This window comes from Leptosomus discolor, chromosome Z (genome assembly GCF_034619465.1).
Source record: "Leptosomus discolor isolate bLepDis1 chromosome Z, bLepDis1.hap2, whole genome shotgun sequence".
In the NCBI taxonomy this organism is placed as follows: domain Eukaryota; kingdom Metazoa; phylum Chordata; class Aves; order Leptosomiformes; family Leptosomidae; genus Leptosomus; species Leptosomus discolor.
In genome coordinates, this window is record NC_141419.1 from 54,570,961 (window position 1) to 54,595,712 (window position 24,752).

At 37.2% G+C, this 24,752-nt stretch overlaps 1 protein-coding gene across 1 annotated transcript; it reads right to left on the reverse strand.

Annotated features, from left to right (window-relative positions):
• Positions 1–21,111: 21,111 nt before the first annotated feature.
• LOC104343024 (uncharacterized) lies at positions 21,112–22,783 on the reverse strand. The gene is given in 4 exon segments (XM_009946788.2): positions 21,112–21,599; positions 21,602–21,680; positions 21,682–22,365; positions 22,367–22,783. Coding segments are annotated over 4 exon segments (1,668 nt in total).
• Between the last annotated feature and the right edge of the window lie 1,969 nt (positions 22,784–24,752).

The window sequence follows — 24,752 nt, forward strand, 5'->3', positions numbered from 1 at the left end:
GGCATTCATTGATTTGTTGCTTATTATTATATTAAAATTGAAAGTATTTGAATTGTTATTAACCATGTGCCTTATTGCTACAACTCAAGGAATAAAGTGATATATAACTAATTTGAACTCTATGTAGCCTCATAAAGGGAAACTGTTAGAAATCTCTTACAGTTTTGATCTTAAAAAGGTGAGAAGAATCACTGGCTGTCACTTTAAGCTTTTTAATTTTACATGATATATAAGCCAACATCTCATTCTTTATCAGTTTATTACAATTCTTCCCATTTCACTGTCATTCCATGGAAAAAGAAATCAGGAATACTGAAAGGCATTGTCAGGTGTTATCCTATTGTTATTTGGCTTGGAAAAAAACTTGGAGAATAAGCATCCAAAGTTGAATAAAATGGTCTCCGGATCTGGACTATTGTGACTTCTCACTACTGTTGGTAGTATTGGTAATTCAGTTGCACATGTCCTTGTCACCAGTAAGAAGAAGGCTTATACTATAGCATAAGAAGAAATCTTTCCCAAGCCCCAAACCTGGAGAAGTATGACCTTATCAACCAGTCAATTAAATATATCAAGAAAGCGGCATGATTATAGCTTACTGCTGTGGATATTTTGGTATGCAAAATTTTGTCTTACTCTCCCCCATTTTATAGCAGATCTTTGTCTGACTGATAATTTCTACTAGCTTAACACTAAGCTATCCCTACACTGATGCTTTGCAATAGATGAAGAGGAGGAGCCGAAATTTTTGTTCAGAAATAATACAAGCAAGGCAATCCCTGCTAAAATAAATGTAGTTTTCCAGTTAATGCTGGAGTTTAGCATTACATCACCATGTTACAGAGAAGTAGCTATAATCACATGCTATTTTATAGCATGCTGTTCTATAAAAATCAGAAGAAACTCTTGGAAACTTCATTTAACTAGTCAATAATCATTAGCCTAGTATATTTCCTTCTGGCTGCTTAAATCTTTCTGAATAATGCTTTTTCCTAGAATTTTCTCCTCCGACAATTTGAGTTTGAAAACAGAACATATGTTGCAGCCAGCTGGAAGTTATCTTTATTTGCTATTTATTTTAGATGGTGTCCATGTTCTATTACATCAGAATGTAACAGCTCTCTTTCAGCTTGGGTAGCATTTTAAAATGCTGGATTTTTTTCCCCTCTCTCTCTCTCTCTTTGTTGTTCTTTGTTCTGAAGGCATGGGACAGTTATGATAAATTGTCAGCTTTTTCCTTCACTGTTTTATGAATAGTGTAATGTAAAACTTGTCATTATGTTTCTATAAGCAAGTCCAAGTAGAGAAAGGAGGAATATAGAGTTATGAAGGCCTCAAAAAGAACTGTAGCAAAGAAGGAAGCAAAATTTATATTCAATTCAGGTTTGCAGGTGGGTGATTTGTGGACAGCATTCACTGTCCAGCTGGATCTCTGAGTGATGTGAAAAGAAGCATTCTGTCAGGAGGGAAAACACCTCTGAATAAATCTTGATAAATATCCAGCTAACCATTTACTACAACTGGATGAAAACTGTATAGTTTAGCCTGAGTCATTGCTTGGATTTCCTCGTGATACACCTTTAGCCCTAATCCTAAACCTCATCTATCCCTATCCTTAAACCTATGTCCTGTGAAGGTAAGGGGAAACTCTATATGAACTACAGCTTTTTTTTTGCATTCTGTGAAGTAATGTTCTGCAGGAGAACGAAGATATTTAGCATTTACCATCCAGATGATGGCAGCGAATGTTGTTAATATTTCTTGAATACATATCTTACAAAATAAACTAAGCACATTCTAGAATCACCTCACCTCCAAATCTGTATTTGTTTCATTTTCAAAGTATTCTTTGTACCTAACATTTTCTAAAGTATTTATCTTTCAGAGGTCTGTGAACTAAGGAATGCTATTAGCCTAGTTATAGAGATAGGAAGCATAATGAGTCTATGCTTGAGATCACCTTGCATGTCTGTCCTCTAAGAGCGTAATAAACTGAGTTGCCAAGTTTTGTGCAGTCATCATAGTCATTGAATAATCTTTGTCCTATACCGAAAGCAGGACATCCAGAATATTATCACTATTTCTTTGTTTGAAAACTATTGTTTTAAAGTCTTAATTTCTACTATTATTCAATACAATTTGATTTTAAGAAATGAGTAGCAGGTAAGGACAATTATTTTCTTTAGGGAAAATAACAGATAAGAGGGAAAGCATACGATATTGTGTTTTCATTGTGTTTTTTGGTTTGGTTTGGCGTTTTTTTCTGTTTATGTACCTTATAGAAGGGATATTGACTGACCTGGATGAGCTCAGCTGATGGAAGACAGAAGATAGGGGCTGTTTTCTACACATCCACAGGTATGAAGTGGAACACACTCCATGGCATTTATTATAACAGAAAATACAAATCTGTGTTTCAATTCTAATAGGGCACTTTTCCAAGCCCAGTGAGCTGAAACACATACAAGACATGTTTACATCACAATGTAGCATATTATAAATAATGAATTCTTGTTTGTGCTTTCAAGGAGTGAAGGGACTGAATCAGAAATACGAGGCTCTGCTTACTGAACAGTAAAAGAAAGCACACTTTACTGAACTGTGCTGCCTTTAGGGTACAACCTATCACACCTGCTATCTGTTTTCTTCAGGTACACATGTGATTTGAGAAATAGCAGAATATTGTCTCTGTTTCAGGATTAATTTCTTTACTTGGCATGGAGCAAAATGCATAGCAGAAAACAATAGAAATGGTGTTTGTGTATAGGCAGCTTATGCAATTGGCCTTATATAATGCATATTCAACTGAAGTTTCATTTACGCTGACCAATACTGTTTATTTTTTAGTAAAGTGGGATGAAATAACCTCACTGTGCTGGTAGGCAAGCTCTACTGTGTCACATCAGTCATTCGTAATCTTGACAAGTGGACTCATTAATTTCAGGAAAAGACTTCACTAACTGTGAAAGCAGAACTCAAATAAGTTGTCAGGACTCAGTATGCAATATTTCCATTAAGCTATGTGTGTGTTTGTAGTACATTCATTCTGCTGTTAAATCAAATATAAATATAGACTAGCTATAGCGAAAATTAGTCTTTTAAGGAGTGTTAACTTCTTCAACTTTTCAAAGACCTATTCATGGCTACTTGTTGACACAAGTTATCCTACAGAATCTAGTTGCACTTTAATTACTATAATTACTATGCACAGATAGAAAAGAAACTGATCTTTGGTTTTAATGAAGTCTTGTAGTAGCAGAACTCAGAGTTATATTTGATACTGGTGTAAATGATTTTTTGGCAGAGGTTTTCCTTTGGTAAAACATAACAGATACAAAAAGATACATTTTCACACATCTTGTAAAATTACCCAAGAATTTTTGTAAATTATTTTTGTTTACATAAAAACATTTAATTCATTACGTTTATTTCTACAAGAAAACATACATAATACACAGAGAGATTATGTGGCTTATAACTATCACAGTAAATCGGAGTTACATGATAGCTAGAACAGAAAAGTTATGATGGTATTTAAAGTAGTAGGCTGGACTCCAGTTTTCCCTGAATTCCTTATTACAAATTGTTGACGTTGTCAGCTATACTGACAATTAGGTACCTTGAAGCTGGTACCATTTCTGTCTGAAACAGGAAGACTTAAATCTAGGTTCTAAAGTCAAGATTTCAGAAATATTCCTTATTTTAATTAAAATCCTCCCTCTTTTAATACCTCTCATCTCAGTCTCAGCAGAATGCATTCATATACTGCAAGATGGGCTCAGAGAAAGCCATGACCATCATTTCCATAACACCCTAATGGATGTTGAATGGCCTTGCTGTCTTCAAAGCGCATGAAACTGGCAGAACCCTACATCTTAAAACCATGTCAAGTATAGTCTGTACAAGTTCATGTCAGGTCCTGAGCTTCTGAATTTCTACAGCCATACTTCATTAATCTAAGCCAAATTCACTGTTTACATGCATTCCTAATAACATAAATGTTAAAGTATGTTCAGATTTATTATTTTTTTATTTTGCATGCATGCATGAAGCATTAGTTGATTAAATAATTAGAACCTAGATTTTATTCCAATCTTGGTTAGGTCACGTTCTCCCTTAGACTGAGAATATTCAGTGTTTCAAGAGATGAGCTGTGGAGCTATTATTTAAATTTGATTGATCAAATTTTTTAAAGGTACATATATAGTAAATGAAGGTGATTCTTTCAATGGAAGGTTCTTCTGCTAGTAAGAAGATAGGATTTTATGAAACAGAAATCATATTGAGTGCACCTTTTTAATTGAAGACTATAATTGTAGCTACTTAAGGAGAACTTTTTAACGTAAGTGTACTTTGCACATTGCTGATCATCAGACACAACTACTAGTTAAGCATTTGGAATATAAATAGAAAATACTGTTTCAGCAATATTAAAATATTCATGAAAAGCAACCCCAAAACTTTCAGTCTGAAATTGAGTTAGTTCAGGCACAGAATATTATTCCCCAATTGACATCACTGATTACTGATTATTAACACAAGTTTTTGGTGTTGATACTGTTATTCTAATGTCTCAATCTTGGAATAAATGGAAAACTAAATTAATTTAATAGGTGATCCAAACATTTTTTATTTCACCAAAATATTTCAACTCCATTTTTAAGCATCTTGCTGTCTCTGTTGTACTTAAGATAGGGAAGAGTAATTTTGCTAAGCAATATTCTCCAGCCAGTGCTTATCCATCTCCTTTTCATATTCTCCACCTATGTAAGAAATACACGATGCTTTACAAAGTTAAAATTACTCTCCTCTCTCATTTATTTTCAGTTGTATTTTTATTTTCTATGTGAAGACTAAAGTGTAAAAGCATACACAAAACTTCATACTATCACAGAGGCCAACTACATTCATACGTTTTATAAACGGTTTTCTAGTTCCTCTGTTATTTGACAGCAGCATTCTGCACATGATTTCTTATTTCAGCCTTGTTCCGGTATGCAATATAAAGCGTATTTATGTTTCATAAGGAATATTTTCTACTCTTGGCAATACTATTAAGTAAATTACTGGGAGGTGTGTTTTCTACACCTGTCTTCATGTCAGGTAAGATCAAAACAGAAAGTTTTAAATCCAGAAGGAAAACTCTGGACAAGTCCTTACATTGTTAGAAGCTATTATTTTATTTTATTTTCTCAGAGGAGAATAAAATGGTTCTGTTATAGATTTTTGTTTTTGTTGTTTATATTTATTCATACTGAAATATACCTTTTAGGAAAAAAAAAGTCAACCTCATTAACTAAAATCTTTGATTCTGGAAACAGTGAAACAAGATGTCAAGGCTATCTTCAGAAGTTTTCAGTCCAGTCTGTTTCACACTGAATAAAAATATATGCCTTATTTCTGACCTAACTTGTCTTCCTCTTGATTTGTTATGATTTTTTTTTCTGGCAAACTAAGAGGCCGTCTGCTACCAGATTTTTGTACCTTTACAACTACAAATCTTCATTTGAATAAATTAAAACTTTTTCATTTTATACTAAAACTATTTTAAAAACAATGGAACCTTAAGTTTTTCTTTACAGGTCTATGGTTATTTGAAAAAAAAAATCCAAACAAAAAAAAATCCCCCAACACAAACCTACCCACAGCTTTCATAAATCAGAGATCTCCTTTTCCAGTTTAATACTCTTGAGTTTAAGGTATCCCACTCTGTTAATATAGTGAAAAAATTGGAAATTTATTTTTTATCTTTTTTATGTACATTGAAAGACAAAGAACATTTTCTTACGGCTAGTTCTGTCACGGTTAAGACACATTCTGACCATATTCTTTTATATGGTGCTGACCTGAACATTTACTCACTATCTATTTTGCTTTTCTCACATATTCCTCTCATATTAGCAGAATATTAAATAAATATGTATACTAATTCTTTTCAGAATTATATCTTTTAAGTACATAACAACCATCCTGAAAACATTTTTATTTTCAACTAAAGTTTCACTCTATTAAGATTTGAATGTTTGCTTTAAGCTCTGCAAAATTAAGCCAAAATTATTGGTGCATTCAAATCAAGAGATCAAGAGTGTTTCTTTGTTTGCACATGACTAATTGAATACTCTTTTTAACAAGGTGAGCCTCCACTATCAGTTCATTGATCTGTTATCTTTCATTTTCTGCCAAAGCTGATGTAAAATTATGCTGCATATTTTCTGTTAGAAAAAGTTTATAATTTCTAGAAGCTCCAAGGCCATTCTATTGTTTTGTACAGAAATTATATATTGACTGCTTTTTCATACCTGTAAATAGGCAGGTTTCTTAAAAATTAATCACTTTATCCCATATTCAATTTGTCAATGTGTAACAGGTTCTCAGCCATGTCTCATCTACAAATTTATTAGCTGCAAGACTGGCTCAGAGGTGTCCTATGGTTCATATTGCTAAATGTCATTCAGCAGTGAGAGATGCCTACCGTCCCTTTCAGCCTTTCATCTCACATTTGTAAGCAGTACAATATGGAATGGTATGTAAAGGTACTCAAACTTTAAATAAGCTTCCACCTTCTTAATTTTATTTGCACCAACCTTTATCGTCTCTCAGATATTAGAGATGATACAACGTTTGTTTGCAGGCAACATTGTGGGAGGGAGGTGCAGAATGTTTGCAGTGTAATCAATATTTTTACAGCTATCTTGAAGTGTCATCCATACAGAGCAGAAGAATCCATGAAACAGAAAAGACATAAAAACAAAGCATTATAAGCAACAAATATGGTAAGTGCTAGATCCTGACTCATTTGCAAGGGATGTAAATCTCTCTGTATGTTTTAAAAAATTTTCAGGAATTCCAAATCTATTTGTAGATAATGACAAAAACATAAGACTACATTTGTTAAAGGAAATGACACTAAAAAACTCTGTCCTAACCTAATGGTAAGTGTTGTGTTTATTTTGCTCAGTATTGTTGGAGAACACTACAGAGAAGGGGAAGGAATACTAAAGAAAGCAAGATCATCTGTTTAGTGATGTGAGGTAGAAGTTAAGCTGAAAGGCTTGTGATTTTGGGAAATAAATAGAGTGGTCATAAAGACAAGATTTATGTCTGCAGTTTGCTGTCAAATATAACTCTGAATAGCATGCTCTGCTGTCACTAATAGTCAAATTGGTGTTTTTGTTTTATATATGATCAGTGTGAAAATTCATTTTTAAATTATCTTTCAAGTATAGCTCTTCTTATTCTGTACAAGCAGATTTCCATCCAAAAATGTGTCAAAAAATAATAAATCTGCTTTTAGAGGAGCATGAAATCTAACTCCACACCCAATCTCATGTGAAACATTTGGGAATGTTTCTGAAATAGGTTGCTTATTAATTCAATATTTCCTATGTTCATTGTTGGCTTTCTGGGCTTATTAAAGTAAGTGATCTTGAAAGAGAATTATTGTTAATGAATGCATAATTATTTCCCAAAATAAAGGTATTTTCAGCTGAAAGATTTGTGGTATTGCTGATATTGTTTTGTATTTGGAATACCGTGAACAGTAATTCAAAATTTAGCTACAATCTTTTTTCCTGTATGTTCATTTTCCTTAGTGCTGGACAATCTGCAGACTGTCTGAATTTAAAATGGCCAATGAGTCTTAGAAAGTTATGGTGTACAATAACCACACAAAATATAGTTCTAATCAATGAAGTGCACTGTATGCTGACTTTATGACCAAATCATTTAACGCACAGGGTATGATCAAAGGCAGAAAAAAGTATAGATCTCAGTCATCTTTGTTTCTGTTAGACTGGTATTTCAAATAGTGACCGTTCCACTGCTACTACATCACTAACAGGAAATGCTTAAATCTTAAAAAGCAAAACAAATCAAAACAGTGCTAAGCAAAACGTTACCTGTCTATATTTTAGTGTCAAATATAGAATGTAGTATTGTTACATTTTGTGATGTCAAATGTTTTTCTCTGTCAAACTGACATGGATTATACTACCAAATCCTCATAAAAATTGTATGTACACAAATGCCATATTTATGTTTAGAATCTTACATGAATTTTTATAAATTGAACAAAGAATAAGCCAGTTTGTAAATATTTCATTTGCGGTATATAAAAAAAAAATGTATTAAACATAAATTTTGGATTTTGAGATTGTGAGTGCCTTCGGATTAATGGATTTTTTCAAGGAGGTACATTTCTGGTGTAAGAGAGTTATCTTTAGATACTGGGGAGAGTTATATTTTTTTATATATATTTCTTTGAAAACAAAGAGTTATTTGGGGGCATGATAATGGAGTTTAAAGAGAAATAATAATTAAAACTTCAATGTCACTATTATGGCATTTATCTAAAAGGATAATCACCATCATTTAAGTCTTTTGGCCAAATGGGTGGAATCACCAATAATTCCTTACTTATTCCTTCAGTATACATATTCGGGTGAATGCTGAGAATTCAAAACTAGGTTGATAATCATAAGACCATCAGTTTTCTTCAGACTACTGGTTATGTGTGTGAGAGAGAACACAAAATTTATGAAGCTGAAAACAAAAGAATTCGTTTCCATCCTTTTCAGTAGATAAACTATAAGTAATTTTATTAATTTATCCTACACTGTAATTTGTACTATGAGAAATCTCATAGTACAGAGCAGGTAACTATTTCAGAGAGTATTGTGGCTATGTTTAGTTATGTTACATCATTAAGAAAGTACTGAATACTGAGTGAAGTTCAAAGCTATATGTACAAAGTTGCTATTTTCAACTTGTTAAAAATGAAATCACTTAAAGACTGACTAGGAAGAGGAAAACTAGATTCAAGAAGAATTAAGAAATTAATTTGATTTTGATAACCAAACTGACTTTGCTGTCATATGAAACTGGAATGCAACAACAGCTATTTAAGATTGTCAGCCTTTCTGAATTAATTCAATAGTTCAAGTTAGTGTACTTTGAACTCAAAGGCATTATTTTACACACCTTAGCTTGGTTTTCAGCAGCCATGTTTTGAGAATATTTTATATTACTGATGCCATACTTTGTTTCCTCGTTTGCAAACATTTAGTTACAGTTTTGTCCTGGTTTGGCTGTGTTAGAATTGTAGGCTAGCCATGCTACACAGACTGTTGGCCCTGAGTCAGCTACAGGTGTAGCCCATACCATAATGTTGTACTCATTATAAAGGGGAAAGACGTGCTGAAGAGAGAGATCTCCTGTGGGGTTTCTGCTGAGGTGCCTCCTCTGGCTTCTCTTGAGGGCTGTTCTCTGGTTGATTGTGATGGCTGGGTATTCATTTGGCTGAGGGTAACTCTGTATATCTCTGGTATCAGTGTTATCTCATCAAAGCCTGTTCTCACTGTCACCTATAGGTCTGCTCTCCTTTTCCCCTGATTCCACTTCCTGGATGGTGAGGGGTTGGCAGGTGATAGAACAACTGTTACAGTTTAGCCCTGAGTACAAGCAAAATGTAGACAAGTCTTTGACTAAGGATGATCTGGATTCTCTATCTTCCAAAGATATCAAATAAACTTAGAAATCACTAAGCTTCTGTTTTCACTGTGGAGAAGCTGATATTTTTTTTCAGGAACTATTGAGTTTTCTTGTAACATACCATGTTTTCAGTACTTCTCAAAGAAATGGGAAAGAAGGAAATTCTTAACAGTAGTAAAATCACCTACCAGGAAAATGGCAATATTGAACAACCCAAAAAAACTGAAAAACTTAGTCATTTTTCTAGTCTTTCTGTAAGGAAGCTGTCAGCTTCAGCAACATCAGTTCAATTACAATCCAATTAGATTTGAACAGAAGATAAAACTTAATGCCACTGGACTATTCCTCTTTCTCATGAATTAGTGGAAAATAGTAACAACTCCTAAACACCAGAGATCCAATAGGTCGTTAGGAATGTACCCAACTGGACTGAGCTACTGAGCTGACATCATACCCCAAGGATGTCTGTGCACCACACACCTTTGTCCCACAAATGTGATGCTGAGACATTTTGTCTGACTTGCTGAGTTAGATGCTTTTTGTGCTAATACTGGTTCTGAAAACAGTATAGTCATATTTTCAGGCTTTTACATACTTCTGCCTCATCTCTGCAGAAGTTGACCACCAAGCTGGATAATCATTCACAGCTAACTTAAAATGAAATGTCAGTATTACCATAGCAGATAAGAATTTGGGCTGTGAATTTGCCCAAATGGAAAACCAACAATAATAAGAACAAAATACCCAAATTAATTGATTTATTTCAAATGTATTCATTTTATTTGAGAGCAGAACATGATCTAAGGTCTCTTTTCAGCCATCCTGAGTTCAGTAATTCATAATTAGGTAACAAAGATAGGAGTTCATAGTCATAGGAAAATTACTGAGTAAACTTTTAGAAATTGTTTTACAATTGTGATAAATTAAATAGATTCTCCAAAAAAGGGTACTAGCTCCTTTAGTCAAGTTCAAGGCCAATGAGATTATTGTTATTTCCTTGTGGTTCTAGAAAGCAAACCGCAAAGGTGTTTGCTCTGTCAGGTTCGATGTCAGGTGTGTTCCTATCGATAAAGTTGATAGATGCTATGTTTTTAAAAGCAACTGGCAATATAATGGAAGAATTTCAGAATAGTATAGAATTTCAATACAGCTGTAATCCACAATGATCTAGTCATGATACAAATGGTACATAGATGTATACATGTAAAACTGAAAATTTCACAGAAGTTGCCAAAGAATCAATTTCAAAACCTACTTTTTGATATATATTTTTATGCCATTCTGAAAATCTAAAATAATGCAATGTATTTATTTGCACTGTTACTAAAGGTGTCTGCTCTTAACAAACAAGCATCTGTTTATAGATCGTTTTGTTAAGCATTTAAACAGGCTGCCCAGGGAAGTCATCAGCCCTGGAGGTATTTAAAAGACTTGCAGATGTGGCACTTAGGGACACGGTTTGGTTGTGGCCTTAGAAGAGTTAGGTTTACAGTTGGACTCGATGATCTTAAGAGTCTTTCACAACCTAAATGATTCCTTGATTCTGTGAGACATAGCAAATAACCTCTGACAGCTGAAGAAGCTGGTTCTGTTAATTGAGTACATATGAAATTTGCACCATTCACAAGTTTATGAGCCTTCAAGTAAAATGACTAGAGCTCATAAATAAAAGGGCAGTGGTGACGGGTTAATAGTTTTAACTTTATCAGCCATCACTATTTCTTCTATTTTAAGTCTGAGAGTATTTGAGAAGATATACAAATGTTATGGGAAACATGTATTCCTTATCAGCTGCTCATCATGACTTAAGTACACATGCAGCTGTCTGTAGATCAAAACATCAGTGAGAGCAATGAATTTCTCTGTAATCACAATACCTCATTTCTTCCAATATTCTTCCAATCCAATTTAACATATTCGTAAGTAATGTCATAAAAAAGATACTACTATTTGGTATGTAAAGAAGGTTGCAAATAGAATCATGGGGAGAAAGAATGAATAAGCCCTTTCCTGAAAGGCAGGAGAAGGTATACAAATAGAGAATTTGGTCTTGTATTAAGTGGTAAAGCCGACTATAGAGAATCCTTAAAATAGTAGGCAATGGAAAGCTAGCACAAAATGTAAAATACTCTGTAGTCTCAAGTTCCTGAGTTCCATATTAAGACACTTAAATAACACTTGTCTTTTGGCCATGTTAAAGACAGGGGGTAAAAAAAAAGATTAGAAGTTGTTAATAAAAAGTTTTGGGGATTGTTTTTTTTTTAAAAATCTCTGGAGAGGTGCATAGGTCTCAATTTAAAACCCACAGAATACAGTTCTACTGTTAACTTGAAATAGCTCTAAGTGAACCTGAATTATAATAGATCAGAGTAACTGTTGTAAAAGTAGACTAACATTCTGAAATTGCTGAATGTTTGAAAGAACGAGAGCTGTCCCATTCTTTTTAACCATCCATTTGAGAATATCACAGTTAGGAAAATACAGTAGAGATGTATATTTTCTGTGATAATGATAACGCATTATAACTGCAAATTCCTGTAAAGTTACCTCTCCAGATATCAACAGAAAACCTTTGCATAGCATATCAATGCTGTTGTCTTAACAAAACAACTGCATTCAGTAACAATTTTGAAATCTGTCAATAGTGTAATGATGTTCCATAAATACCAGAAAAATGTCCTATGGGCAATCTTCAGAGAGATGGAAACCCATAAATGGCAGTCTAGCACTAAGAATTTTAATGCTCAGAATCTGATTATAAAGGTGAAAGACTCACTTATTTGTCTTATTCAGCAAACACTAACAAAACTTTGATTTTGGTAACTTTTCATGTGTGTTACAACATCTGAAATTTGTCAAAATAATCTCAAATAACAACAGACAGAAAATGAATATTTCCTGCATCAGAGCTCTGAGAACGTATAAAGCAACTCTGGATTTTTCTTAATCATATCTGGAGATAAACTTTCAACTGTCAGATGCTGACTATGACTTCAGATGAAACAACTGCAATATTGGGCAACCTAGTTGTGGACTATAGTCTATTGTATCAAGTTCTTTTACTCCAAGAACAGTAAGAGATGCAGATTTAAAATCTATAGGAAACAATAAATCATTATTAATAATGCATGTTATGGTGTATATTGTAATGTTTTTCCCAGGTATATCAGATTGAGCAAGATGAGTTTGCAACTGAATAAACGTAATCTTTCTGTATACCTTTGGAAAAAGTATAAATTGGAAACCAAAGGAAAATAAGTATGTCATTGTCCTGGTTTGAGCTAAAACAGAAGCAATGCTGTTCGGTGATTTTACTTTTCAGTTAAGTCACTCTAAGTAACTGCACTTTCTGAAAAACAGCAGCATGTGTTTCCAGACAGTGACTGCTTCTAGCAGTGATAACGCTTGATGTTTATAGTTAATACTGAAGAATGGTATGCAGAAAGGCTCTTGTTTATACTTGCTCCTGTAAGCAAGCAAAGTCACTGCCAAATTCTGTATCCCGCGTTAAGGTGCCGGAAGTGTGAGCGAAGTGAAAGGTCACACCTGCAGGGAGGAGTGAACTGGACAGGTGACCCAAAACTGACCAACTAAATATTCCATTCCATACACATCATATTCAGTATAAAGCTGAGGGATCACAAGGATTAAGTTCTTCTTCAATGGCCAACATCCAAGGAGGACTGTGTCTGTTCTGTCTGTAATCCTGATCCGTGCATTCCTGAATCCAGCTCCCGCATGCCGTCTGCTGCCGAGTCCAGCCTGGGACAGACACAAGAGGCAGCCTTGCAACATCAGTGGGGATGTATTGTCACTGGAGGATTTGAGTTTGGTATTGTTTCTGTGTATATTTGTATATATTTTATTATTAATATTATATATCATTTCTTATTATCGTCATTTTTTCATTAAAGCCATTTTAGTTTTCTTTTCCAATCCATAAGCCTCTCTCCCTTATTATCTCTCCTTTCCCCTTCTGGAGATGGCTCAATAGAGAGCATCTGTCATTCATTAGTGGCTAGCTCAGCCCTAAACTGCGACAGATATTTGGCACCCAATGTTGTGCTCAACCGGAGCTTAGCTGAGGCTCCAATAAATCACTCTAACAGTTCAAACCTTGGCTCTCTCAATTTGAGAGAGTTTCATATTTTTCCTTTTGAGATTCTTGAATGTTTGGAGATTAAACCAGCTTGCATTATGACAGGATGGCTGAAAGAAATATTTTATCGTGTGATAGCAGAGTTCGCTTTTCAGTTAGGTGCAGTGCTGATGTCTTTTTTCTCAGTTGTGTTTTTTGGTATCATCGGTATTATTGTTCATTTTCAGTGTATTCATGTGGAGCACAAGGAAAAAGGCCTTGTTTACATATGGATTGTGATACTGATTTACCTTGCATTACTTGGGATAGTGGCTATGTTTAGGTCCCTCAGGCAATATCTGGTGAATTTAGTCACTGATTACACTCTCAGTTTCACCTTAGGGAGCTATGATTTTCCCTTTTATGCTTGAAGGAATTATATTTCTCCTTTTGATATCTGGAGAAAGTATATTTCTTCTTTTGAGGCCTGGAGGAATTATGTTCCTCCTGTTGGTGACAAACCAATTTCACTAGATGTTGAGTATCCTGAGTATTATTGCAATCAAAGTGTCATATTATTATCATTTCTCCTGAATGTGTTCCAGGGGTGGTGGCTGATTAAACATCGGTCCACCTCCACTCCCACAAAGAGCAGTGCTGCAGCACCAACAGCCACTAAGGCCACTCCTGCTCAATCAGAACCAGCATGAGTTGTTGCTATGGCTAGAAAGAAACATACGAAAAAGGTGATCGCCTAGTGAAGGATGAGGAGGATCTGGGAGAGGGTCCTTCTCAAGGTCCTTCTCAAGCAGACCCTGGAGAGGGTACTTCTCAAGGTCCTTCTCAAGCAGATTCGAGACAGGGTCCTTCTCAGGGTTCTCCTAAATCAGATTCGAGATGAGGTCCTTCTTGGACAAAAGCAGAGTAAGTCAGAGTCAAGATCATATGATGAAGATCATTCTCAAACAGAAGCTGAGGAGGAGGAGGGGTCAGAACCAGAGGCCCAACTTTTATCTAGGAAGGAGTTGTGAAATGTGAGAAAGGACTTTAGTCGTCATGATGGTGAAACAATTTTCTCCAGGTTGCTCCAATGCTGGGATAACGGGGCTGATACCATTAACTTGAGTGGTAGAGAAGCCAAGTATTTGGGATCCCTGACAAAAGATGCAGGTATTGACAAGGTGATACCAAACATGAAAGGCACTCTCAGCCTTTCAAGGTGACATTTTTTAGCTGTAAAGACCAGAAACCTCTACAAGGATGATATTGAAAGCCATTCAAATAACTGGACCACCGTGGGAAAAGATATTAAGTACCTGAGAGAATTAGCTGTGTAAGAGGAAATTTATAGTTACAAGAAAGGAAAAGCAGACCCTGATGAAATGCCATGTAAGTGGCCTATGTTAAAGAAGTTTGTGCAGAGTGCACCTTCGGAGTATTCCCATACATTGTCAACAATGGTCTGGGGAGGAGATGTTAACACAGTAACTGTGAAGGATGTGGCTAACAGAGTAAGACGGTATGAAGACAATCTCTCTCGTCCCCTGCAGGCTTGTGTATCGGCCATAGAAAAAATGACTAAGGAACTTGAAAGACTGTGTGATAAGCTCTCTGAGAGGCATTTGTATTCCCCTCAATGGACTCATGTTGGAGCCATTAGGGGAAGGCTCTCTTTTAAGAAAACGGCTCAAGAGGGACAGTACATGTCATGAGGTGCCCTGTGGTCTTTCCTGCATGAGCGTGGAAAGGACATGAATAAGCAGGATGGAAAGACCACCTCAGCCCTAAGGGCTTGAGTACGTAAGTTACAAGGTAAAACAGATAAGAGACGGTCCTTCCAGAAGAAGGATTGCTCCAGTTGACAGCAAAGAGTTCTCCAGTTCAGATGCAAGTCAGGGAAATCCTGTAAACTAAACAAACCCAGTTGTCAATAGGGGCCATTACCCTCAAAATTAGAGGGCCCTGCCTCCAGCCAGGTGGAAGAGAAGGACAACCGAGTTTATTGGACTGTGTGGATTTGATGGCTTGGAACATTAGAACCATGGAAGTATAAAGCCTTTGTAGATACTGGTGCACAATGCACCCTAGTGCTATCGAATCATAAAGGAACACAAACTGCTACTATTTCTGGAGTGACAGGAGGATCTCAAGAACTAACCGTTGTGGAGGCTGAAGTGAGCCTAACCAGGAATAAATGGGAAAAGTACCGTATAGTGACTGGTCCTAATACTCCATACATCCTTGGCATAGACTTTCTAGAGAAAGGGTATTTTAAGGATCCAAAAGGTCATTGGTGGGCTTTTGGTATAGCACCTGTAGAGGTTAAAACACTGCTGACTATATTACCTAAACTTTCAGACGAGTCCACCGCTGTGGGACTGATGAAGGTGGAAGATCAACAGGTGCCAATTGCTACAAAAACAGTGCATCAATGACACTATCACACCAGCCAAGACTCAGCGATTCCCATCTACAAGCTGATCTCTAAATTTGAGTGTAAAAATGTGGTTAACAAGACTCACTCGCTTTTAACAATCCTGTATGGCCACTGCGAAAGTCTAATGAAGAATGGGTGGACTATGAAGTCATGCCACTGCTGAGTGCTGCTGTGCTGGACATATTAGAACTTCAGTATGAACTGGAGTCAAAGGCAGTTAAGTGGTATGCCACAATTGACATTGCTAATGCATTCTTTTCTATTCCTATAGCACCAGAATGCAGGCCACAGTTTGCTTTCACCTGGAGACATGATTGTCTTCTGAAAAATTTATTTAAACTCAGATTTTCTCTTACTCAGTGCTAGAGCTACTTTACTCTTGTCAGTCACGCAAAATACAAAGCAGCAACATGTTACCTCCTTTAATCCCTTTGTCATGTCTGCACCTGTTTTAAGAAGAAAAACCTGATTCTCCACAGATGAAGTGATCAAAAGAGAACAAATCATCATTCAGCAAGAGGGACTGGAGGGATCATGGGGTCCAACAACAATCATTCATTTTCTGTGAGCTCCTGAGGACATCCAAGCTTGTGATACTCTGTAAGAGTGACATATTGATAAATCAGAATGTAACCTTATAAAGTTTATCAATATGTCATGCTTTATCTATAGATAAATCCACTGAAGTTCAAAGCTACCTTGCATAGATTGTGAAGGAAACTATCATTTGTAGAATTTTTTCTGATTTCTGCAGAATGCTGGACATCAAACTACATAATTCATGCTATCAAGTCTCCTATTGTCTACTTTACAGTTCTCTTACCAAGAAGCTGGAAGAATTGTGTGCAAACTGCGTCCATAAATCTACAATTATAGTGTAAACAAATCCACACAGGGAGACAGAGCTTGTGTAAAGGAATAAATCCAAACTTTTCGAAGGTGCAAAATGCTTTTAATGTGGAAAACTGAAAAGTTTCTAGCTTTACTTCAACCTACAATACAAAAAAAAAAAAAAAAAAAAAAAAAATCCAACTGGAAATATATTGAAGGAGTGGGGTTCATGTGAGTAAATATGCTGATACAATTGTGGTGAGTTGACACTGGCTGGGTGCCAGGCACCCACTAAAGCTGCTCTATCACTTCCCTTCCTAAACTAGACAGGGAAACAAAAATATAACAGCATGTTCGTGGGTCGAGATAAGAACAGGGAGATCACTCAGCAATTATTGTCACAGACAAAACAGACTTGACTTGGGGAAAAACATAATTTATTCCCAATCAAAGCAGAGAAGAGTAGTGAGAAATAAAAGCAGATCTTAAAACACCTTACCCCCACCCCTCCCTTCTTCCTGGGTTTAACTTTGTTCCCAATTTATCTACCCACTTCCCCTGAGTGGTGCAGGGGGATGAGGAATGGGGGCAACAGTCAGTTCATCATGTGTTGTTTCTGTCACTCCTTCCTCCTCAGAGGGAGGACTCCTCACACTCTTCCCTCACTCCAGCATGGGGTCCCTCCCATGGGAGACAGTCTTCCATGACTCTTCCAGTGCAAGTCCTTCCCATGGGCTACAGTTCTTCATGAGCTGCTCCAGAGTGGGTCACTTCCATAGGGTGTCGTCCCTCAGGAACAGACTGCTCCAGCGTGGGCCCCTTCATGGGCTAACAGGTTCTGCCAGCAAACCTGCTCCAGCTTGGGCTTCCCATGGGGTCGCAGACGCTGCGGGGAAGGAAATAGAGAAATCTTCTCTACTTTGATTGGTAATAAATTATGTTTTTCCCCAAGTTAAGTCTGTTTTGCCTGTGACAGTAATTGGTGAGTGACCTCCCTGTCCTTATCTCAACCCACGAACTTTTCATTATGTTTTCTCTCCCCTGTCCAGCTTAGGAGGGGGAGTGGTAGAGCAGCTTTGGTAGTTACCTGGCATCCAGCCAAAGCTACACTATCACTGCCTTCCTCAGCTGGATAGGGGAGTGAAAATGTAGCAACAGGCACATGAGTCAAGGTAAGGGCAGTTTAATAAAGCAAAAGCAGAGGCTGTGCATGGAAGCAAAGGGAAATAAAAGATTTCATTACTTCCCATCAGCAGGTGATGTCCAGCCACTTCCTAGGAAGCAGGGCTTCAATAGGTGTAGCAGTTGCTACGGATGACAAACGTAAAAACGAATGCCACCCACTGCCTCCTCTTTTCACCTAGCCTATATTGCTGAGCAGATGCCATATGGTATGGAATATCCCTTTGGTCAGCTTGGGTCAGCTGTCCTGGCTGTATCCCTTCTCAAGACCTTGCCCACCCCCATCCTACTGGGGAAATACTGGAGAGACAGCCTTGATGCTGTGTGAGCCCTCCTCAGCAGTAGTCAAAACCACTGGTGTTATCAACACCTTTCTAGCTACCACTACAAAGCACAGCACAATAAAGCTGCTATGGGAAAAATCAGTTCCGTCTCAGACAAACCCAATACAACAATGCATTTATGCAGTGGCCTATGATACTGGAGAGCTCATGGCTGCACTTTCTTAGATCTAGTTATATAAGTGAAGACACTCCAAAGCATAGACATCTCTGAAGACCTTAGATTGCCTAAAACACAACACTGGTGGGGAAAAATGACAGCAGAGCACACCCTCTGGAGAACAGAGATCAGCTGCAAACAATACATGATATCACTGTGGGAGAAGAAAGAAAGTTTGTTTTTAATGAATATTTTCTGAACTTCAATGGTTAAAACCTCCAGACCAAATCAAAAACCCCTCCAGGCAGCTTTTCTTAGAGGAAAAATGCCTCAATACTAAGTTGCTTAAAAGGTAATGTAAACAAGATACAAGTAGTGAATGTAGGAAAAAAGTGGCAAGGAATGGCAGTATATGGATACACAAATTACCTGCTTACTAGAAGACCCAGATAAATAGGTTGGAAAGTGAAAGTGCTTAGTACGAAAGTTTGATTTATGAAAAGAAGGACTTAATTGCCGTGTAAGCAATAAAGTTTTTAATGGAAGAAAAGGACAACTGATCTCATGACGTCACTGAAAATAACTTTTTTTTGGGGGGGTGGGGGGGTTAGAGGGCAGTGTACGTAGATGTTATTGCTTTTGCTTTGTGAGTGAAAAGAAGACTACTGAAATTTTTGAAGATGTCTTCCAGGGAAAAAAAAAAAAAAAAAGAAGGCATATAGGGAGGAGCATTTAGAGGACTAGGAATCTAGGAACAGCTGTGCTAACTCTGCTGAAAATTAGGCTCTGAAACATGAGGACAACACACATTTTCTAAAGCCACTGAAAATTATAACATCACAGTGTCTATATTAGAACGGTAACCATTTATGTATAGTCAATAATGCTATACAAAACAGAAAATACACCTTTTAGGAATAAAATTATCTTTACTGTATGATATTCATATATTTGATAAATTTGATATTCATCTCTTGCTTTGCAGATGTTGAATAGGACACCACAGTAGTGATATTACAAATGCTGTTTAATAAGTTGAGAATTATATTTATAAAAAATCAGACTTGGTGATTAAAACTATGTTAAAAGTGTCAGAGAAACAACTATGATAGTCCAGATTGCTCTATCAAAATTTTTAGAGGAAAATTTAGCTTTGTAAGGAATTCACTTCTAAGCTAAAAAATGTAAAAAATAGCTTGCTTAATTTAACAGAATATTGTTGTTTATCTGCTGCTTAAGAGCATTGTGTTCAATCTTGACATATGGTTGTTTTAGACACTTATGCACTTTAATCTCTTACTTGCTTTAGTCTGGCAAAATTCAGCTTGTCCAGAACAGATGCTCAAAAGAAGGAATACAGCAGACTTTAATGTGAAACACCTCAAAAGATATACTATCCCACTACTACGTATCGTACTGTTCCTGGTTCATTGTTGTGAAGTTCAGAATCTAAAGCCCTAAGGTACTTACTAAGTAAAAGTATCTGTGGCACTCTGATTGTCCATGTATTGTCGGTTGTCAATATAGGGAGCTGAAGTCATATATGCAAAACATATAGAAATATAGGCCACTGATGTTTTTCTAGATTTGTGACCTTGTCTTCAAAAAATGACTGATATATTTCTGCTTCAGCAGATTTAATTAAAAAAAAATAGAAAGGAAAAAAGATAACACAGATTTCATTTATACTCTCATACGAAGATAATTAACTGAACTAATCTAACAAATGTAACAGTATCCTAATATGAGTGAATATTTATTTGAAAGCTAATTAATGTTAATAATGTTACTAAGTTATAATTATAATTTACTTCTTGTAACTATAACATCTTACTGAAGAATAAAAAGCTAATTTTTGGTTTTGATTATTTGCAATAAAAGTTATTAATATTTACACATTAATATTACTTGGTGTAGATGAGAGAGATAACTTTTTACTCAAGCTCTTGATCTATCAAATAGTTATTCTGCGGGTAATTTGAAATCAATGGGGTTTATTATATGAATAAAGCTGCTTATATGTTCTTATGGAGGCATCCACAAAACAAGCAGAACAGTCACTCAGAACACCCCTGCAGACCTGAGCACGTGGAAAATATGGAACAATGTCTCCATGAAAGACTCAGGTCAGACTCTGCCATGAAGTACTTTATTTAGTGTTCTTGAAAAAGCAAGTGTCCTAGCTAGTAGGCACATCTGGTGAGCACATGATTTAGCTTTTTATTCCCTATTCCCATCCACAAGGTCCCTCCTTTTTTTCCCCCATAGATTAGGTACTCCAAGGTTCACATTCTATCCCAATCGCCTAATCAGCTTAGGCAAAGTTCTACCTCTGTTTATATCTCCCACTATTCTATTGTTACCTCCCAACCCCCTTTATTTGTTTTTTTTTTTCCCTTCTATGGTAAAATTTCAACCCTACTTGGCAGCTACTCAGTAGTTCATCCTAATCATTGACTACAAAGCCAGTTCTCACGGATTTTAATCCTGAGTCTTTTTGTTTTTTGTTCCTGCCACATCAGCTTTGAAAAACTGCAAAAACAACATTGATGTTTTCCACAGTCCCCCCTCTTCTTTTATTCTATGACTGTTGGTTTTTTTCTGTATTTAAGGTGTTATCCCATATGAGGCTTTCAGTTTAGACAACATCATTTCACACTCCTGATGATAATTCTTCTTGCCTCTCTTCTTGTTCTTCAAGAAGGAGCATTTTATCCTGATATGGTGGTGGTTCAAAAGGCATTTGTTTAGACAATGAAGTCTCTATTAATCATTGTACCAGTCCCCTGACACATGGAATTAGACAGCATCTGACAGCTGTTAATACTCCTGCAACTACTATCAGAGATGTAAAAACGGATTCTACTATTCCCTTCCATTTCCCAAACCACGGTTCTGGCCATCCTGTAAGAGAGCTACCTGTTCCTGAGTTCTCAACCAACCCTTCTGCCATCCTTGCAAGACCTTGTAATGCCTTTGTTATGGTTCCATCTGGTGCTGTGTTGTTTGGGATAAAGGTACAAAATTTGTCACCTAATGTTACACAAACTCCCCCTTTTTCTGCTAGTATCATATCTAAAGCTATTCTGGTTTCCCATGCCATTCTGCTGGTGGCATCTAGTTGCTCTGCAATTCCTTTACTGCATCCCTTGTATAATTTAGAAATAATTTTTGATTATAGTATATATAATTTATCCAATCCACATTCTTCTTTATTGTCACCCACCAAAATAAAAAAAAAATATTCAAAATCTGCTGCTACTTGATTTCTTGCTTTGTATTCATCAGGGACCCCACTAGGAACCCCAATTGAATCAATATAGATTCTTTCATCAGATACTACTCCCAGACTCCTTTTTGTTCTTTTTCCTAAGGTATCTGATTCTTTCTCAAATGCCAGGGTGAATGGGCTAGCTAATTGAACAAGGGCACATGTGCCTTTCCATTTTTGAGGGAGCACAGACCTTAGGACTTTTTCTCCACAATACCACCACAGATCTGCCCTGGGGATACTCATAGCTGAGTAGTTTCCTGCTTTGTCCTCAGTCAGATTCAATGACTCAGTACACATTTCTGTATTTCTCCAAGATACCTCGTAGAATTTACGCCCTGTTGTGAGACAAGTTGTATGGTTACTGACTACTGCAGAGAAAGCAGGAGGTGCTCTGACATCTTTGCTTCATAAAGCAGGAAATAACAATGAGAGAGACCTACAGGCCTCATTTCCCCATGCAGTCCTTTCTTGGTATAAGGCAATTATGCATTTCATTCCTTGTGGATCTTTACTCCGTCCTGATGGAAAGAGGGCCACTTGTACAGTAGATCTCCCTGAGGCACATGCATAGCAATTGCTCTAATTCAGGCTTTGTACTGTGTATTTAATCCATTCAACACAGGCATTTGTATCTATCTCCATATCCTGTTTCAAGTTCAAATGTCTGTGCTAGGTCCTTTACTTCAGTCACCATTACTATCTTTGGATCATTTGGTGGGCTCCATTGTTCCATTTTGGGCATCATAGTGGTATGTCCTGTCTTTTTACTTTGACTAGTCATTTGTTTCCACACTACTATTCTAAGCCTGGCAACAGGATCTGTTCCGCTTATATTTGCTTCAAATCCGTAAGTTCTGTTAACTTCCTCATCAGCTTCTTTAATGATAAGCATTATGGGATTACATTCAAAATTTTGACGATTGGGCTCTGCAGATCCTTTGAACATATTAAGCTTAACTTTCAGGGTTTTCCCTATAGCATAGAGGGCAATCCATCCATTAAAAACAGTTGTAAACCAAACATTGCTCCACCCCTCACAGGGCAGCCCCATATCTACTCACCCATGATTTTCCAGGCACAAATACTTATCCTGGCCACTAAATTTTGTCATATTGTCTAAATCTCCACACTTTAGTGCTTGAAAAGAGTCAAATTTTATCATTTGTGGAACTCTCCCCTCAGTCACATTTATCCATAGCTTAACTGTATGTCCTGTCACCCCCTTCCATTCATCCTCAGATTTCAAATCTATCCCCTGAATTCCTAATAGACTACAACACACTATTATGAAGATCTCCATCATTTTCGCCAAATAGCTCTTTTTTCTTCTCTCATGTCCCCAGAATGTATGTTTTTCTAAACAACAAACACATGTTAATCTGATGAAAATCACAAACAAAATCTCTGCTACCACTGCCTCATTAACAACATCTAAAATTGTTCTCTTTTTTTTTTTCTCTTTTTTTTTTTTTTTCTTCTTTTTTTTTTTTTTTCTGTTATATACTTACTGTTTCCTTAATTTAAGGCACAAGGGGGTTTTGGTTGCCATTGTTCACCCCTGAGTGGAGGGTCCACCCATCCCTTGAGTTTGGTATGATGAGTGCAGCCTTTCTCAGCCTTTCTTACTGATGTCTCTGTGGCCAGTAATACCTGGAATGGGCCCTCCCATTCAGGTTGTAGTTTGGTCTCTTTTCAGGACTTGATCAAAACCCACTCTCTAGGCTGGATGATGTGGACTGCAAACTCAAGAGGTGGTGTTTGGGCCAAAAGCCCTTTATTCCTGATAAAAAAACAAAGAAGAAGACAACCCCAGTATATAATTGTTGAGGAAAAGTCCTTTGGTTTCAAACAGGAGAAAGTCACAGAATCACAGAACGGTAGGAGTTGGAAGGGTCCTCTGGAGATCATCTAGTGCAACTCCCCTGCCAAAGCAGGTTAGCCTAGAGCAGGTCACACAGGACCACGTCCAGATAGGTTTTGAATGCCTCCAGGGAAGGAGACTCCACAACCTCTCTGGGCAGCCTGTTCCAGCGCTCTGCCACTCTCAGAGTAAAGAAGTTCCTCCTCATATTCAAGCAGAACTTCCTGTGTTCCTGCTGGTGCCCATTGCCCCTTGTCCTGTCGCTGGGCACCACTGAGAAGAGCCTGGTCCCATCCTTTGACACATGCTCTTTAGATATTTATGAGTGTTGGCCCCTCTCAGTCTTCTCTTCTCCAGGCTAAAGAGCCCCAGGTCTCTCAGTCTTTCCTTATAAGAGAGATGGTCCAGCCCCCTAATCATCTTAGCAGCCCTCCACTGGACTCTCTCCAGTAGCTCCCTGTCTCTCTTGAATTGGGGGGCCCAGAACTGGACACAGTACTCCAGGTGTGGCCTTACGAGGGCAGAGTAGACGGGGAAGATAACTTCCTTTGACCTGCAGGCCACACTCTTCTTAATGCAATCCAGGATGTCATTGGCCTTCTTGGCCATGAGGGCACAATGGTGGCTCATGGTCATCACATTATCCACCAAAACTCCCAGATCCCTCTCTGGAGAGCTACTCTCAAGCAGGTTGACCCCCAACCTGTACTGGTGTATGGCGTTATTCCTCACCAGGTGCAGGACCCTACACTTGCCCCAGTTAAACTTCATTTGGTTCCTCTCTGCTCAGCTCTCCAGCCTGTCCAGATCTTGCCGAATGGCAGCACAGCCTTCCGCTGTATCTGCCACGCCCCCCAGCTTCGTATCATCAGCAAATTTGCTGAGGATACACTCTGTCTTTTCATCTAGGTCATTGATGAACATATTGAATAAGACAGGCCCTAATACTGACCCCTGGGGAATGTCACTAGTTACAGGCCTCTGACTGGACTAAGCACCACTGGTCACAATCCTCTGAGCTCTGTCCTTCAGCCAGTTCTCAACCCATCTCACTGTCCACTCATCTAACCCACACTTCCTAAGCATACCTATGAGGATTTGATGGGAGACAGTGTCAAAGGCCTTACTAATGTCAAGGTAGACCACATCCACAACCCTC